Source organism: Prorops nasuta, unplaced genomic scaffold, assembly GCF_024137725.1.
Source record: "Prorops nasuta isolate Cenicafe-Biocafe unplaced genomic scaffold, Cenicafe_Pnas_1.2 PNAS00006, whole genome shotgun sequence".
NCBI lineage: Eukaryota > Metazoa > Arthropoda > Insecta > Hymenoptera > Bethylidae > Prorops > Prorops nasuta.
This window is the reverse complement of record NW_027116803.1, coordinates 6,946,158-6,962,531: the sequence shown is the minus strand read 5'-3', so window position 1 is coordinate 6,962,531 and position 16,374 is coordinate 6,946,158. Positions and strand designations below refer to the sequence as shown.

General features: G+C 37.5%; 1 protein-coding gene across 3 annotated transcripts in view; it reads right to left on the bottom strand.

The window, feature by feature from the left end:
* The window catches only part of LOC136774734 (transducin beta-like protein 2), a 47,463-nt gene that overhangs the window by 13,679 nt on the left and 17,410 nt on the right, over positions 1–16,374 (bottom strand). For 2 of the 3 annotated variants that reach the window (XM_066729177.1, XM_066729176.1), the window contains exons 2-3: positions 12,323–12,562; positions 5,482–8,971 (exon numbers count right to left, since the gene is read on the bottom strand). In XM_066729177.1, coding sequence (XP_066585274.1) covers positions 7,038–8,971; positions 12,323–12,494 — 2,106 coding nt within the window. In that variant the 5' untranslated portion in view covers positions 12,495–12,562 and the 3' untranslated portion in view covers positions 5,482–7,037. Of the gene's footprint in view, positions 1–5,481; positions 8,972–12,322; positions 12,563–16,374 lie in introns of those variants that run through there. The other variant, XM_066729178.1, reaches the window with a different exon arrangement.

Here is a 16,374-nt window from a genome sequence, read left to right as displayed (position 1 = left end):
GATCTTTTGGATGCGGTTCGACGTATAATAAAACATCGAGTTAAAAGGCTAACGCCAGCTCGTAAGCCGAATCCTTCAAATGTCGTTTGATAGTTATATTGATAAGGTCGTGATCCTTGAAATTCGAATAATCGGACGTTGAACGTGTATTTTTAGGCGTATCGGAGTAGGAAGAAATAATCAATTGTGAATTACGATTAAATTTTAGACGAATGTATATTTTATATTTTTGCGTGTATGTACATCATGCTTGTGTGTGTGTGTGTGTGTGTGTGTGTGTGTGTGTACAGAAAAGGAAAGAGAGATCGTTTTAAGATGTTCGCCACAACTTATAGTCAGGACAGTCGTTGAATTATGATGAACAATCGTCGAGTGAATAAAGCCACTTCCTTATACATTTCTTCACGAGACACTGGCAGATCGTGACACTGATAAAAAGCTGCGGAACGAAACTTTTCTGTAGAAGAGAAACTCGCGACAATATCTCGCGCGTATGATTAGTAATTATTGTATTTAACATCGATTATAATCTTAAGGAGAAATCGGGAAATTGAGAACTATTTAATAACTGTGTAATATAATTATTATGAATTTTTAATTAGTATAGAATGGTTGAGCGAAGATTAGTTTTAACAAATTTGTAACGAGGGATCATAAATGCATGAACAATCAAATCCAAACAAAATCTATGAATAGGACGTGGGACAGAGAGTTGAGAATAATTTTCTTAATTGAAAATGGTAGTAGAATTTGTAAAAGGAAATTAGCTTAATCGTAATGAATTATTGAACAATTCGAGTCGCTCGTTGAGATTCGCACAAAGTTCATAGAGGATAGAGATAATTTCGTACAGCTTTAACATGATTTTCAAATCTTCATGCAAAATTCGTGCCATTCGAGGTTCCATGTAATCATTGTAAACATATATAATTAATTAGTCTCGAGCGAGGCGTGCTAGTGTAACAGAGAAATTAAGAAGGATTTTTTTTAATTGAAAAAAGTAAGCAAATCAGTAAAAAGGAATTAGCTTAATTGTAATCAATTATTTAATACTTTAAGTCCCTCCTCGAGATTTCTACAAAGTTCATTGAGGAAAAAGATTATTCAATTCTTACAGTTTTGAAATGTTTCTCAAATTTCTGGGAAAAATTTGTATCACGGCAAACTTAATTATAATTAATATTGGAAAAGGTACACGAATGGAATATTTTATATCGATAATAGCAAACGTTTAAAGAATTGATAAAAAAGATATGAAACGAAATATAAATTGTTAGTCGAGATTGAACAAAGCTACTATAGAAAGACGATAATCTTGTACAATTTTAACATGATTTTCGAATCCTTATGTAAAATTTGTGCCACGTTCCTTTTTTCTTTATCCGATGTCAAGGTCGCTCGATGCGTAACAAGCAAACCTTCCAGAAAGAATCTTGATTTGTAATTGCAATTGGCGAGGTTCTCGTCGATAGACAGCAACTTTTAAATGTGTGGTATAAAAAATCAACCGATTAACATCTCGATTAGTAGTTGCAATCATGACGTTTATTGTAGAAAAAAATGGTATGCAACGAGGGAATATTTTGCGAGGGTTTCGCCAAATAAGATTCTTCGTATAATAATTGGTATAACGAAGATTTGCTTCTTGTTCCAACGATCAGGTATTTAGCGAGTCGTTGGGTAATTGAACGAGGATGGAGAGGAGGAAAATAGCTGAGGGACAGAATTCGAATTGAGAGCCCTGGCTAATCGCAGATTACCTGTCCTTGGCGTAGGTTTAAATCGAGTTGAAACGTCTCACGCCTGTTTAATGTATGCGAACCAGTGCTTCGGCAAGGCAATCAGTCTACCATAACTCCACGTGTACGTACTATAATACATACAATATTTTGCTTGTGTGTGTATTCGCTGTAACCACTGATTTGAAATTATTTGTCAAGAGCGAGGCCACTGCCAGTTCTAACACCAAACGTGTCTTGTGAATTTTAATTGACTTAATTTATCTCTTAACGAATTTCCATGGAAAAATTAATAATAATAAAAGTGAAGGTTTTTAAAATGATTTTGTCATGAATATGGCACTAGATTTCAAGTTATGAATTTTAATTGAATTTATTTGTTCAAGAATTTTCTCGATTAAAATTAATAATAAAGATTGGAAAGATGTTTAGAATGATTAACTGATAAATCTGGTATTAGATATCAAGCTATGAGTTTTAATTCAATTTATTTACTGAGGGATTCTCGTGACAAAACTTAATGGAAAAGACTGAAGGTGGTCAGAATGATTTGATGATAAATCTGGTATTGGATATCATTCGGTTGAGTATGCACGATACCAACACGTTTTTTTCTGGAGTCTCAATAATGAAAAATGAAGATTCTAATTACAAATTGATGGTGAACGAATTAAATTGTTTCTCTTTTTTGTTAAAGATATAATTGAACTGAGAATTTACATATTGATCGAATCGTGATCATTGATAATCGAGTTTGAATGAATGGGGAGCAAAGCTGGATTTAATTCTGAGATTAGATAGAGAGTTGCAGACATTTCATATCGATCGATGATCCAATTCTGTCAAAATTTCTTCTCCTACGATGAGCTTATCGGCTGCGCATAGAATCGGGAAAATTGACACTAATAACGAAAGCGTTTCGGTGTCCGAAGCTAAAGCATCATTTTCTAATAATTCCATTTTATTCATCATTATTTTCCCAAATTTACTGCAATTTTCTAAAAAGAAAAAATACAATTTATCCATAAATAAGTTATATCCTACAAGGAAAATTCTGTTTTCCTTCCTTTCATTATTTTTTAACAAATTTCCATAAAATGAAATAATCCAACTTTTCTTATGCAAGAGTTTCGAGAGTTGCTCGGTTTCACCCCTTTATCTCCTACTTATAAAATAGACTGATATTTCTTTTCGCTCAACACAATTTTCTCACTAACGATCCTCTGCAATTTCTAACAATTTTCAATTGACATTCATCTCTCGTTCATATATACCTAATATATTATTATTTGCTATAAAAATGGTTTTATCCTCCACTTCACAATATTATTTTTTATCAATTGAAATACTCCAGCTCTTCTTATGCAAGAATCTCAAGAATTGCTTGGTTTCACCCTTTTATCTCCTACTTAAAATAGATCGAGGTTTTACAAACCATATCTGCTAGTTAAAAAGTATGTGTTATTCACGCTATGAGCATCGAATGTTTTTATTTTCCATCCAAAGATTTTCCTTCCATTTGCTCCTGCACTGCATACGATGCTACAAGATTCGAGTCACATTATTCGTCTGGAGCTTGCGCCGGTTAAACCGGTAAAAACTTTCAGGTTGAAAAAGAAAGTAAACCGTGTAAGAACTGTCGCGATTTAAATAAGATGCTGTTAAAGATTAAATACAACGAGACCATATTTGTTCTCTCAATTAGCATCATCATTATATTCTTGATTAACGAATAATATCAGAGCGATTCGATCTTGGCAGAATTAGCAAATTTGCAAAAAATCTAGATTTTTGGAATAAAAATCTGCAAACCTCAACCTAATATAATAGAGATTTCCTTTCGAGGAGTTCGATATGACATAAACACAGGAGGAAAATCTAAGCCTTCGGAAGAGAAAGACACCTGGCGAAAGAAGGTAACAAAACCTTGAATTTTTCCACGAGACTGCGACTTTTCGTGCAGGATACATCAAGATACTATATATATGTGTGCTGATTGAGATATAACCAACGAAATCCTACAGAAACACATTGCGAGTTATCACAATTCTTTCACGATTTCTTCTGAAAGAAATATGCGAACCTTGACCCAATTATTATTAAAAACAAAACTCTATCTGAAATGCAGAAAATTCTTGAAAAATCAACGTTCCTCTTCAGTGACGAAGAAACGAGAATTCAGTCTCATTAAGAAGCTCCTAGCGATATAATATTGATTATTAAACACGTATATACACATAAGATTGGAGTCATTGATGAACAAAGCGAAGCATTGTAATATATCGTAAATTGGAAAATTTAACGATGCAGGGAGTTGCAAAGCGAAATTTTATTACGATGCGGTTAAAGTCGAGTGGTTATCGATGAAAATGTTCCAAGGACGTCTGCTTTTTTTATTTTGAAGACACACTAGTCCGGAAAGATTTGTTCAAGTACGCGTGCAAATCAGTCTCGGATTCTCGAGACGTTGACGAGGAAGCGCAGGTAGGGCATACGTTATCTCGCGATGCACTTGAATAAACACAATGCTGCTCGTAAGAAGATTATACGCAGGGATGATGATTCTCCTCTTTGCATTTATTGATTTTCTGCCTTGAATCTCAATCTGCCACCGATCAAAATAATCCTCGTGATCAACGAGATACAAATTGCAGCATTTTTTACATCTCTCCTTATAAAAAAACCACTCGACTCATTACGGAGATTATAACACGTATAAAATATAACATCGAACATCGTACGACTCTTCTAGATGCGCAAAAGACGATGGATCTTGAAGAAAAAAAATGCTTATCGCTTATTTTGATAATTGGTGCTGATAAAGATACAGATTCCTCGCTTTCATCAATAATTTCTTTGGAAATACCGCATTCTTAGAGCGAAAGGTAGGTGTAACAGGTATAAAATGATGATGAAGAGAAAAAGTGGGGGTAATATTCGGAATGAGTAATCAATCTTGAAAAACTGTTAGAATTTCAAGGTTCATATTCCATCCACGATTCTTCCTACTGTACTCCGCGTTTCAGCCAACTTCACTCTGCGCACTATTCAATTTCCTAGGTTGAATATATATGTGTATATATATATATATATATATATATATATATATATATATATATTGGAATGGTGTAGGAAACTGTGCAAACAGTGGCAGCTTTCCAATTGTGGTAAAAAAATCAATGCGGTTTGACACAAATTCTATAATATGTGTTCCGTGTTAATTCTTATCGACTTGCAACTGGAGAGCGATTAAACGATAAATTCGAGAGGTTCCAGCTAAGCTGGACACGTGTTTTCCCTGAATCGAACGCCTCGGCTTCTGATAAACAACGCAGAGACGCGTGCGCGAATTTCCTGTTTGGTGATTGTTTTTTCGCGAATGCCAGTGAGTTGCAAATGAATTTCCAAAAAAAGAAAAGAAATAAATAGAAACACCTGTCAGCTACATTTTTATCGCGATAGAGAGCAATGTATTGACCCGAGGATGTTGCAGGTTGTGAAAAAAAATAAAAAGTAGGAGAGAGAGAGAGAGAGAGGCTTTCACCAATGAATCTCATCTTACGACTATGTGTCAATAATGATAAATTAATCATTCAAACTATTCTCGAGAAATTTATTCCCTTTGATATATATATATATCAATTTTCCAAATTTTGATTCTCTCTCAAAGTGATAAGAAGGATGGAAAATAAAATTTATTGAAATATAAATAATAATTGAGGGGAGAATAAGTAGAAAATAATTAAAGAAAATAATGATTTATTCGTAGGCAATTTTACGTATATTATTGATAATCGATACATTATGATATGATTAAAGGTATCTTGCGAGGTTCATCAACCATTTCAATGTGTCGTTGCAACGCGCTTAAATGTAGTAGTATATAATAACGCTGACAGCGTGCAACTGGCCACACTGAAAAGGGAGTCAAATAAATAAAATAATCACTTAGATGACGATAAGGTATAAAAATATTTACAAATTATGAAAAGAACAGAGAGATTTATACAAAAAGTTATTTCGAACGATAGAAAATTTTCTACATTAGTGTACTTCGTAGTTTCCTTTCATCAGCAGGATTGTCATTCCGTGCTGGAGACACGAGACGCTCGGTGGCTTCAATGACATCTCACCGTACTCTTGCACAAAAAAATACACACCATGAAATATTCATGAGATACAAGGTGTATTCGGAGTAGTAGAAATGTATTTTCTGTACAGCTTTATGCGTGCGCGATTGCTCGTCTGTGCGCGATACGCAAAGTCCACGCGCGACACCATCGAGGGACCAAAATACAACTCAGTGGCCCACGAAAATTCTTGTGCACTCGCACAGACACAGGCGAGGTAAATCATTAAAGTTAATCGTATTTTTGCTTGTACACATGGATTATCACGATCTTATATGTAGCTTATATATATATATATATATATATATATATACAATAATACGTAATTCTATATGTACAAAAGTGGATGAATAATTGCGGAGGAAAGGGTATCAGAGGGAGGTTAACAAAATGAGTGTAAGAGAAGCTTTGGATTCCCGAAGGATCCAGGTGGTCTTCCTATGTATAACGTATCACAGATTTCGATTGGAACTGAAGATAGTTGCCGAGAGCAACGGCTTCTCGAGTCGAAAATGATATGAAGGAAATTCTGGCAGGTCCACTTATCTTTACAATGATTTTTACAAAATTTTCCTCTTACGGTTCATCCATTCTAGTCGAAACTGATAGTGTGGTTTGACGGATTCATTCGATTCGATCTTCGATTGTTCGCTGATAACCAGAATGGCTGAATCATACGGTTAAAAAGTACGAAAGAAGAAAAAGAGCAAATTGAACACTCTTGATTCGAGATAACGATCAAATTGATCTTTGAGCATCTTTTAACTGGATAAATACAATATCGACCAATGATTCGTTATTGCTTTTCAATATGGCAGCGCGAACGTCGTAATCGATTAGCTTTTTCAGTATCTTCGCGTTCTCCACGAAAAAGTGTGTCCTTTGGTCCGAAGCCCACGATTCGGAGGTCTTCGGGCCAAAACGAAGATGAACGACGCAAGAGTTTACCACGTTCGCGCGAAAAAGTTTCAAGGCCAGTGAGACAAAGATCCGGGTGATATCGCTGTTAGGCTTCCGGTGGGTCATCATCTTGAGGAACACTGTGCAAATTGTAGGAAAAATAACCGAAGAGAGTGACCGCACCGTTATGTGAATTCCCGATGGATGATCAAGGTCGAATATCACGTAAGACGATTAGAAAATCTACCAGTGTTTCGGCACTGGGCTCCTAAGAAGAGGACGAGGACGAAGAAGACGAAGAAGACATCTTCTCTTCATTCTTAGCGTCATCCATCACCTTCTTCAGCATCAGATCTATAGCAGCTTTGGCGTCCTCGGCAGAATCGTGTCCTTTGGCTTGAATGTCACGACTGAGGAGTTTCTTAGCCAAGGTCTTCAGTCCGAAACGGTAGGGGAAACCTCGAAAATGAGGGTAAGCGACGCAAGTGTCCACCACGTTCCTATGCAGAATCTTCAAGGCCCGCAGATCGTTCTCCAGGCCGTGGCCAACGAGAATGGTGTCGTCGTAGATGAACTTGAGGAGATCCCGTTGAACTTGAGCCAGACTCTTGGTGCGACCGTTCATGTGTTCCGCGGTGATCCCGCTGAATCTGGTGTTGTAGTCGATGATCTCAACATCGGGTTTGACGTAGGTGTCGTAAATAATGTTGCCATCAACATCGACGACGGAGATCTTCGTCAGGTCCAGGCCTCGTTTCGTGAAGGACATCTCGCAGTCCAAAGCGTAAATGCCGTGGTACCCATCAATGCTGGCGTATGGACAAGGTTTGGTGGATATGAAATCGCTGTAGGGACCGTTGTACCCTGGTACCAGACCGGTCCAGACGTGGCACTTGGAGATGCTGCATCCTCTGCTGTTCTCCTTGCCCCTGCAGCACTCGTAGTACATGCAGTTTTGGTCCCTGGGTGCGTAAGAGTGCAATTTGCCCCAATGGTACACGCAGCTATCCTCCTCGAGGTAGTCACCGGTGTCTCTGTTGACCTTGAAGTCCTTCTGGCACCTGGCACACCTTCTCTCGATGACGTACACCGCGTTGCCATTGTGCACCGAATCGCGTTCATGGTTCTTCTCCAACGAAGGACTGGATTCTCCGGAATCGGAACCCTTGTCGCTGTCGGAGGAACTCTCCTGGTCGGAGTTCTCCAAGGATCCTCCGCTGCAGTGACCGCTATCAGGCTCGTTCTCAGGGACGATTGTCACAGGTTTGGAGCTGCCAGGCACGAACTCCGTGGCATTCGCGTCCAAATGATTCCTCCTTGTCCTAAATGGGAACTGCTGATTCAGAATGAAGGCCCCACCGATGATGCTACACTCGATGGGATAACCGTGATGAGTCAACTGCTCCGGCGTCAAGATGTATTTCAGCATCGAGCGTGCCAAGCTACCCTTGGTACCGTATTCGTGAGTCTTCTTCTCGGTGATGATATTTTTCGAGTATTTCTTGGCGATTCTCAGGTCAAACTGAGACACGATGTTGAGACATCTGCCTCTGAAATACTTATTCATGGGTTGATAATGAATGGACTCTCCTTTAACGGTGGATTTGGCAGTGAGACAGATCTGTCGGTTCTCCATCAGCTCTTTGTCCAAATCGAGCACCATTTCATGGGTGTTCGCGAAGCGTATCTGGTTGGATATCATGCTCATATCAGGATAAGTCGGTTGGAGGTGCAGTGGGAACTTGATAAACTGTCTCTTCAGCAATTCTGGTTGCAGCAAGTGGTTCTGGCCCTCGATCTGGATGTTCGATTTTTCGTCGTTGAAGACAGCATCGGAATGTTTGAACGAATGAGAATCCTCGATAGTTGTTGAAGAGGCATCGTTCGTTTGAAATTGGTTATCGTTGGCAGGAATATTGCTACCAGTCTTTCCGTCCTCTTCTGCGAAGTTCTTGTAATTCGCCTTGATGTCCTCCCTAGCGAGGTCCGCTGCTCCCCTTGCTGCGTTCTCCATCATCGAGTACTCGTAACACGTTTTGACCTCGGCTATGCCGCACGTTCGAACCGCCGTTGCGTCCTTTCCCATCGGGTAGTTGTAATAGTCGACGAATCCTGGGACGGGCTGTCCTGCCACTCCCACAGGATAGTGCAGTGGGTAGTACGTGAATCCCAGCAATTTTCCGGGTTGCGGCTGATGGCAATCTTTATTTCAAATACAAAAACAGATATACGTCAGTTCATTGTCCGTTTATCGCTTTACACAATAATTTCCGTCCCCTTAAAAACCTCTTCAATTGTCTACCATCGTTTTTCTTATGAATCTATATATATATATATAGGCAAATTTTCATCTTCTCTCTAAATTTATGTTACAGATTAATGTACCACACGCGCATGCATTGTTAAAAAATGGATTATTTAGAATGACGTTGATTGCTTCTCAAAAGGAATGTCGAAAAATCTGTGCTTTTGGAATATATAAATATATATGTTTAAAGTAGAAAGGGAGATATACACACGAATGTAAGGGTGAAAAAAACTATATAGGAGGTTATTAGTATTCTTACTGCTGCATATATGACCCGATGGTGGTCAACCGACTTTATATCCCTCTCCACCGCGTCAGAGATAAGAATCGCAAAGATTCGCGCAAGCACGTGTACGTACACCCGCGAACGTGATTTTGTGTACTTGTGCGATTAAGATGTAGTGGCAAGCTGATACGAAATCGTCAAAAATCGCATGCACATCACGAAACTCGATGACCGGAATTAAAAAGCAACGGAAAAAAGGCGGCCAAACTTTTCTCTTCGATTATTTCGTCATATTATAGAATTTATGCCTCCCCCCCCCCCCCCCTCCTCGTTGTAACCAGCAAATTTAATCGATTCTTCGGCGATTTTTCCATTGCATCGCAATTTTAACAAAAAAATAATTAAATAATTCCTACGGACGCATGAAGTAACGTATATCGATCTTTGTTTACATAAATAAAATAGTCAAATGACAAACACAATCTCTCTCTCTTTCTCTCTCGTGGTTCATGTACGAAAGAAAATAAGCAACATGCAGAAGGGAGTAACGGTGACAATAATTTTGCAGCATTTATAAATATAATAAAGAGGGAATTATTCTTCGCACACGAGACTGTGAACGGAAGTTTGCTTGAATCTTCGAGTCCTATATCCGGTTGGTGTGTATGGTATAATTTACGTAAGTCGTATAACGGAATAAGGGGGAGAGGTGAAGAAACGCGTAAGGAATTCGGAAAATGAGAGGAGAGTGGTGGATGTTGGGAGGACGAGAGAACGAGAGGAAAAGCATCGTGACTAACGGAATGAGGTGTTCCCATTGGTACAGGTAAAACATGTGTACCGTTGCGTAATACCAAATGAAATCATCGGCTTCCATTGCGAGAAGTTTCTTCGTCGAATTACCCCCCCCCCCCCCTCTCTCTCTCTCAAGCCAAAAAATGACTAAGCAATTTCTCGGAACGTTTCATTCATCAAATTTTTCCAATATCGATTACAAAGCGTCTGAAAGATCGATTCGAGATTTTATTTAAATAAAACAGTATGATATATATATATATATATATATATATATATTGGAGCCTTTTAAAAAGCGTACGCGAGAGTCCGAAGGACCCAACGGCTGTGTTGCGCCATAACGTGGAAAGATTCCGAAACTTTGAGTCTCCATAAATCTTTGAAGACGAAATTTCACCCGAATGAGAAATCTTGCGCGTATTTGGGTGGCTCGCCCTTGGGCAAAGTCATCTGTTCTAATAAGTGCGAGCGAACGTGCCCTCTATACTTTTTTTATCTCGTGCCACAGATTAAGATACGGATCTCCGCGTATCTTTAAGCTCGATGAGTCGCACAAGTTCGCTCATATTATATGAACCGTATACGAATAATTCATTCTGAATATATAGAACAAATAAGGCTTCTCTGTTTTTCTCGTTTTCCTTTCTTTATAACACCCCCCCCCCCCTCCCCTCCCACCTCCTACATATACTATTTTTACTCTATCTATATACTCGTTTCAATACATTGCTCGACATTAAACAGCTGTTTACTGTTTATCCTACATTTTTGGAATTCCATTCGCAGACACACTAGCTTTTCGAAAAATCTATTTTTATATCGTTGAAAATTTAGAATTAAATTTGTGTATATATATGGTATAATTAAGTGGAAAAGATAACGAGTACGTGAAAATCAATTGATCTTTTTTCTCGATTAGTTTCTCTACTTTTTGAAAAATCTATATTTACAACCCTCTAATCAAGTCGAATAAAAAGAGCGATATAGTTTATTTAGGAAAATAAAAATTGTTCATAGAGGAATAGATTTTCCGATCGGTCAACGATCGGGATTTATATTAGCGTATTTCGTCGCCGCTAAAAGCACAAAGAGAGTCGCAAAATATGCGTTTGCTTTTAACGAGCTTGCATGCAATTGCAAAGTGGAGTGAAATGAATGCTTTGGGTGCCGTTCGAAGCATGAAAATTCTACTACGAGTTTGAAAATTAATATTTTTAATTCGAAATGATGAAAATCCCTCGGTCTCTTATTTTGCGAATACGAAGATACTGCAACTTTCTATTTTTTTTCTCAGAAATTGCACAAACGAATGCGCAATTTTAAGCCGGATCGCGAGATTTTAAATTGCGATTTCTTAGAAAAAAAATTAAATTAGCGAAGAACGCGTAAAATTACGTTTACTGTATACACGCATACACACACACATATATATATAATATATATACGCGTAATTAATAAATCAGTTTCGGTGCAACGCATAATCTATCGTGATGTGCGGCTTGCCATAATGAAAAATATTCTTAGACGCGTGGAAAAGGAGGTATACATATTTCACCACCGAGTCGTATAAGTTCTCGTTTAACGAAGAGCGTTTATCAGTTGGACAACCCCTTCAAGGATATCGATAAAGCGAGCAAGCTACTTTTATTTCTTCGATTATTAAAATTACGACAAACATGAGAATCGACAAAAATTTATGCAAATTAGTCAACTTTTACCAAAACTCGAAAAACATGCGTACACACACAGCTTTACTTTTGAATTTAATTATTAAAATTACTCGAAATAAAGCAAACTACGAGAAAAGCTTAATTAAATTAATTAATCCCTCAAAAAGCTCGAAATACACGGGTAGCTTTATTTTTTTCCTGAATGATCAAAATTACCCCAAATCAAAAATTCACAAAACAAATATAATTATCAACCCCTACAAAATTTCGAAATCCACGCTTAGTTTTCTTTCGTCCTCGATAATTAAACTTATTGCAATTAAAAAAATAAGCGATAACGATCTGTCCGATAACTGCACTAACCGCAAAATTTCTCAATTAAACGAGAAAGCGAGGTAAGACGTTTTTTAGCGTTGTAAGAAATTTGTCCCTGAAGAGGTTATAAGAGCGAAGCGGGAAAGTTAAAAAAGGCGGGAAGGAGAAATAAAGTCGAGGGACGTATATCTCGAAGAAGAAGAAGAAGAAGAAGAAGAGGGAATGGTAGAGGGACCAACCTTGAGCACAAGTAGCGAGGAATTTGCCGTTGCAGGAAAAGTCCATGTCCAAGACGGGTGCCGTGTGTCCCTTGAGGTCTCTTCCGGCCATCCAAGGGTGCGTGAACTCCTGCTGCACCTCCCGACGCCTCGTATTTTTTACGCGTCTCGGTAGACAGCCGCCAACCCCCATTCCACCCTCCACTGGCACTGGATTGTGGCTTCTCAGATGTTCAGGAACCAATCTTGGCGGTGGTCCATCTAAGGAACGGAACAAATCGATTAAGATCGAACACTTTCCACAGGAAAATATTGCAATCGTCGAGAGGGCAAATTTCCTTCAATTTTCCTCTCGAAATTAAGTAGCCAAAATATATACCCTGAGCAGCGAGGTGAGGACCGAGATGGGGACATATAACGTAGAAACCGGGGAAACCGGGGTGGTAGTTCGCCGCGTAATGCATCATCGTTGCACAAGGTTATTTCAAGGACAAACGCACTCGACAAACTGAGTAAACTACTGGAGTAATCTGGAGGATCCCTCGGATAGCAGCGGTGCTTCGAATTCGTCAACAGTCGGTCAAGGTCGACCAAGAACTGATCCGTTCTGGTTTAAGGGTTAGAGGGTTAAGGGGCCAGAAGAGCTTGACTCTGAAAGTGGTGGGGGGCACTGAGGCCCAATCAACCCCGAGCTTAATTGCAAGTGTTAACTGGTCATTGGGCCACGATTTTGAGCGTATACCTGCAAATTGCTCACCGTACCCTTCCAATGGTACGAGTGCCTGGCCCCTTAGGGGTGGGGGTAGTGAGCGACGCCCCGACGCGAAAGGAAGAATTTATGAATCCAAACCTTCGATACTCCAAGTACTTATTCCTCTTTTACTTTCAAGAAACGACTAAATATTTAGCTATTTTATTTATTAATAACATTTTTTTATTCGCTTTTAACGATTCTAATTACTCGATAAATTGCAAAATATTAAATTATACATTGTTATTTCTATATTAAATTCTCAGTGGAGATTTATAGTAAATTGAAAATAAGATCTCATAATATTTGCTATATGAAAATATGAAATGTTATAATCTTCGCTTAAAGAGAAGGTAGTGTCTTGGCTTCAATTTTTTGCCCTCGAGACACTATCGTGTCTCTTTTGGTGGATAAGTATAACAGAAATTTTCTGTTATTCACTGTTAAAGCATTGCAAAGAATTCCATAGTGAAGTTGATTAAAATAATTCTGTGTATATATAAAGGGGAAGTTTTTACAATTAAATTAGGATTAATTATGAAAAAGTTCACGAACTTAATAACATTTTCGTTATACATTAAATTGATTAATAAATATTTCAACGTACAATTTTTCTATTGCAAACATACAATTTTTGACCACCAGTAACCGGTAACAACCCTCCACTCCACTCTGCTAAATGAGTTTACCTGTTACAGTGCAGTGGTAGGAGTAAACAGTAGAAGGGGAAAGGGGTACGCAGATATGATTCTGAGTCAAGTGTAGGTATACCTACCATAGCTAACTGAATTCTAGGAAAACCAGCCTTTTCTTTAGGTCAATTGGCTTCTAAAACCTTTCTCAAAGAAATAAACGTTCACCCTTTCACGTTAATTTCCTCTAAACGAATGAGAATAACGCGTAAATAGAGTTTAGTCTCTTATATTCTTAAAAATAAAATTACAGATTTCTTATGAGAACTTTTATCATTCAATCTATACATGTTTTTGGCAAACTCTAATAAATATTTCATTTGAAAATTTAATAAACGATATTACAGTGTTTTTGAACGGTGAATAATCTAAAAAAGTAGCCCACTATAAAACTATAATAATATTTAAGGTGGCTCTTGTCGATTTGCAAAAACTGCAGATAACTAACAAAAAAATATATGTACTTAAAAATTCAAAAAATCCTAAATTATGAAATAATAGTTGAAAAACAGAATTGAAAAGAATGTATTTCACTTTTATATTTGCTTAAAATATGTCTGACTAGTACGCTCCAAATCGAGCGAAAGAACTACCTCAAAGAATATAAAATAACAAATTTAAAAGAAATTGATTAATGTGCACTTTGCCAGCTTCACTCTGTATGATAATTTACAGCAGTTTTGCTACAATTAGTGCATTTCCGCCAAAAGCCAAATGCAGCGACACACATACACTCATTACAAACTCGTATTGGCCCGTGAGATGTGACTATGTTTGCATTGCAAAAGCGTCGATTCTAACATAATTATCCTGCCATTCTATTCGTTCTACGCTTATTAACGCAGTAATACTGGGGTAAGAATGTGTGTACTACACAGTCCATATACATATTTTTTAACCATGTATTGAATTCCACACATTCTCACTTCATTATTATTGCATTTCCATGCACGGTCCAAATGAACCTTACGTGCATGTATGCATATCAATACAGCAAAATTAAGATGAGAATGTGTATCATATAACACATACACATTATTTCGCTATACATAAAATTACATACATTCCGAATCCTCTAAAAATATTATTTCTTTATTCGTCGTAAAAATCCGCTTTATACGTATGTGCGTAGCAAGCCAAAAATTCAAAGGCATAATAATGCGTAGTGGAGAGAGCAGGTAGAAAACTTTTCGTTGCATTGTCACTTACCGCTGGTTATTATACATTAAACGGGCGCGGTCGCGACGCGTCTCGGCCAAACAAAGGAACGGACAGTGGATTGCAAGAATCCGTGACTGTATTCGCGGCCGAAAAGCGAGCAAATGTAAAAATTTACCGTTAGACACAGCCGTAGGTACGTAGAAGCGCGGCTATAAACTCTTCTTTTAATTGAACCGCGTTAATAGGCACAGTGAATAATACAGTATTATGTGCATTATGTACCTAACTAATTTACAAAGGGATCAATTAGCGGGGTTTACTCGGTGTAATTCACCTCTCCTTAAAATGTCTATGCGCGTCTGACGCTGCAGGTAAGCTTGCTACTCACTCCCCCCTTTTTCCTGTATACCATACTCTCCAAAGGAAAGCATAACAAAAATTATCCTATTTTAATATAACCGCGTTAATGGACACGGCGAATACAACAGTATTATGTGAACTACCAAACTAATTTACAAAGGGATCAAATTCCCGTAGTTTACTCGGCATAATTTACCTCTCCTTAAAATATCTACGCGCATCCGACGATACGAGTAAGCTTGCTACCCCCTCCCCCCTTTTTCCTATATACCATCGACTATGAAGTAAAGCATAACAAAAATTAATACTGCGTTTTTAACATCGTTAAATTTACGTTAAACTGCACAGTTTTCTATTAAAGTCTTTTGATCAATGTTGCATTTTATTTTGAATATATGTAACTACTCGCAATTAGGAATGGCATCCCTATATATATATATATATATATATATATACACTGTTCAGTTTACAAAAAACAGATACTGCGAGCTTTCTTATCAGACGTAACTGTATACCCTGCTAGCCTCAGTGGAACGACAGATCTAATAATTGTAGATTAACCAAAGAAACTCAACTTACAGTAGCAGCGAATAATGTTGAAATAGATGTTTGGAAAATAATCTTAAAAATGTTATGGAAAAATACTGTTTTAATTAATATTGTACCTTTTATTTCTTAATACAATTACGAATGACATCCTTATATATATAAAACACTGTTCAGCTTACAAAAAACAGACGTCGTGAGCTTTCTTATCAGGCATAAAACTGTATAAGCTGTGGGTCTCAGTGGAGAGACAGATCTAATAATTGAAGATTAACCAAAGAAATTCAACTTGCAATATCACGAATAATATCGAAATAAATATTCGAAAAATAGTTTACAAAATATTATGAAAAAAAAAAAAACTGTTTTAATTAATATTGTCTTTAATTTCTCAATACATCTAGCAGTCGACAATTACGAGTGTCATCGCTATATACATATACAACACTGCTCAGTTTACAAAAAACAGACACCGTGAGCTTTCTTATCACAGGCGTAACTGTATAGTATACTGTGGGTCTCACAGTGGGGAGAAAGATCTAATAATTGTAGATTAACCAAAG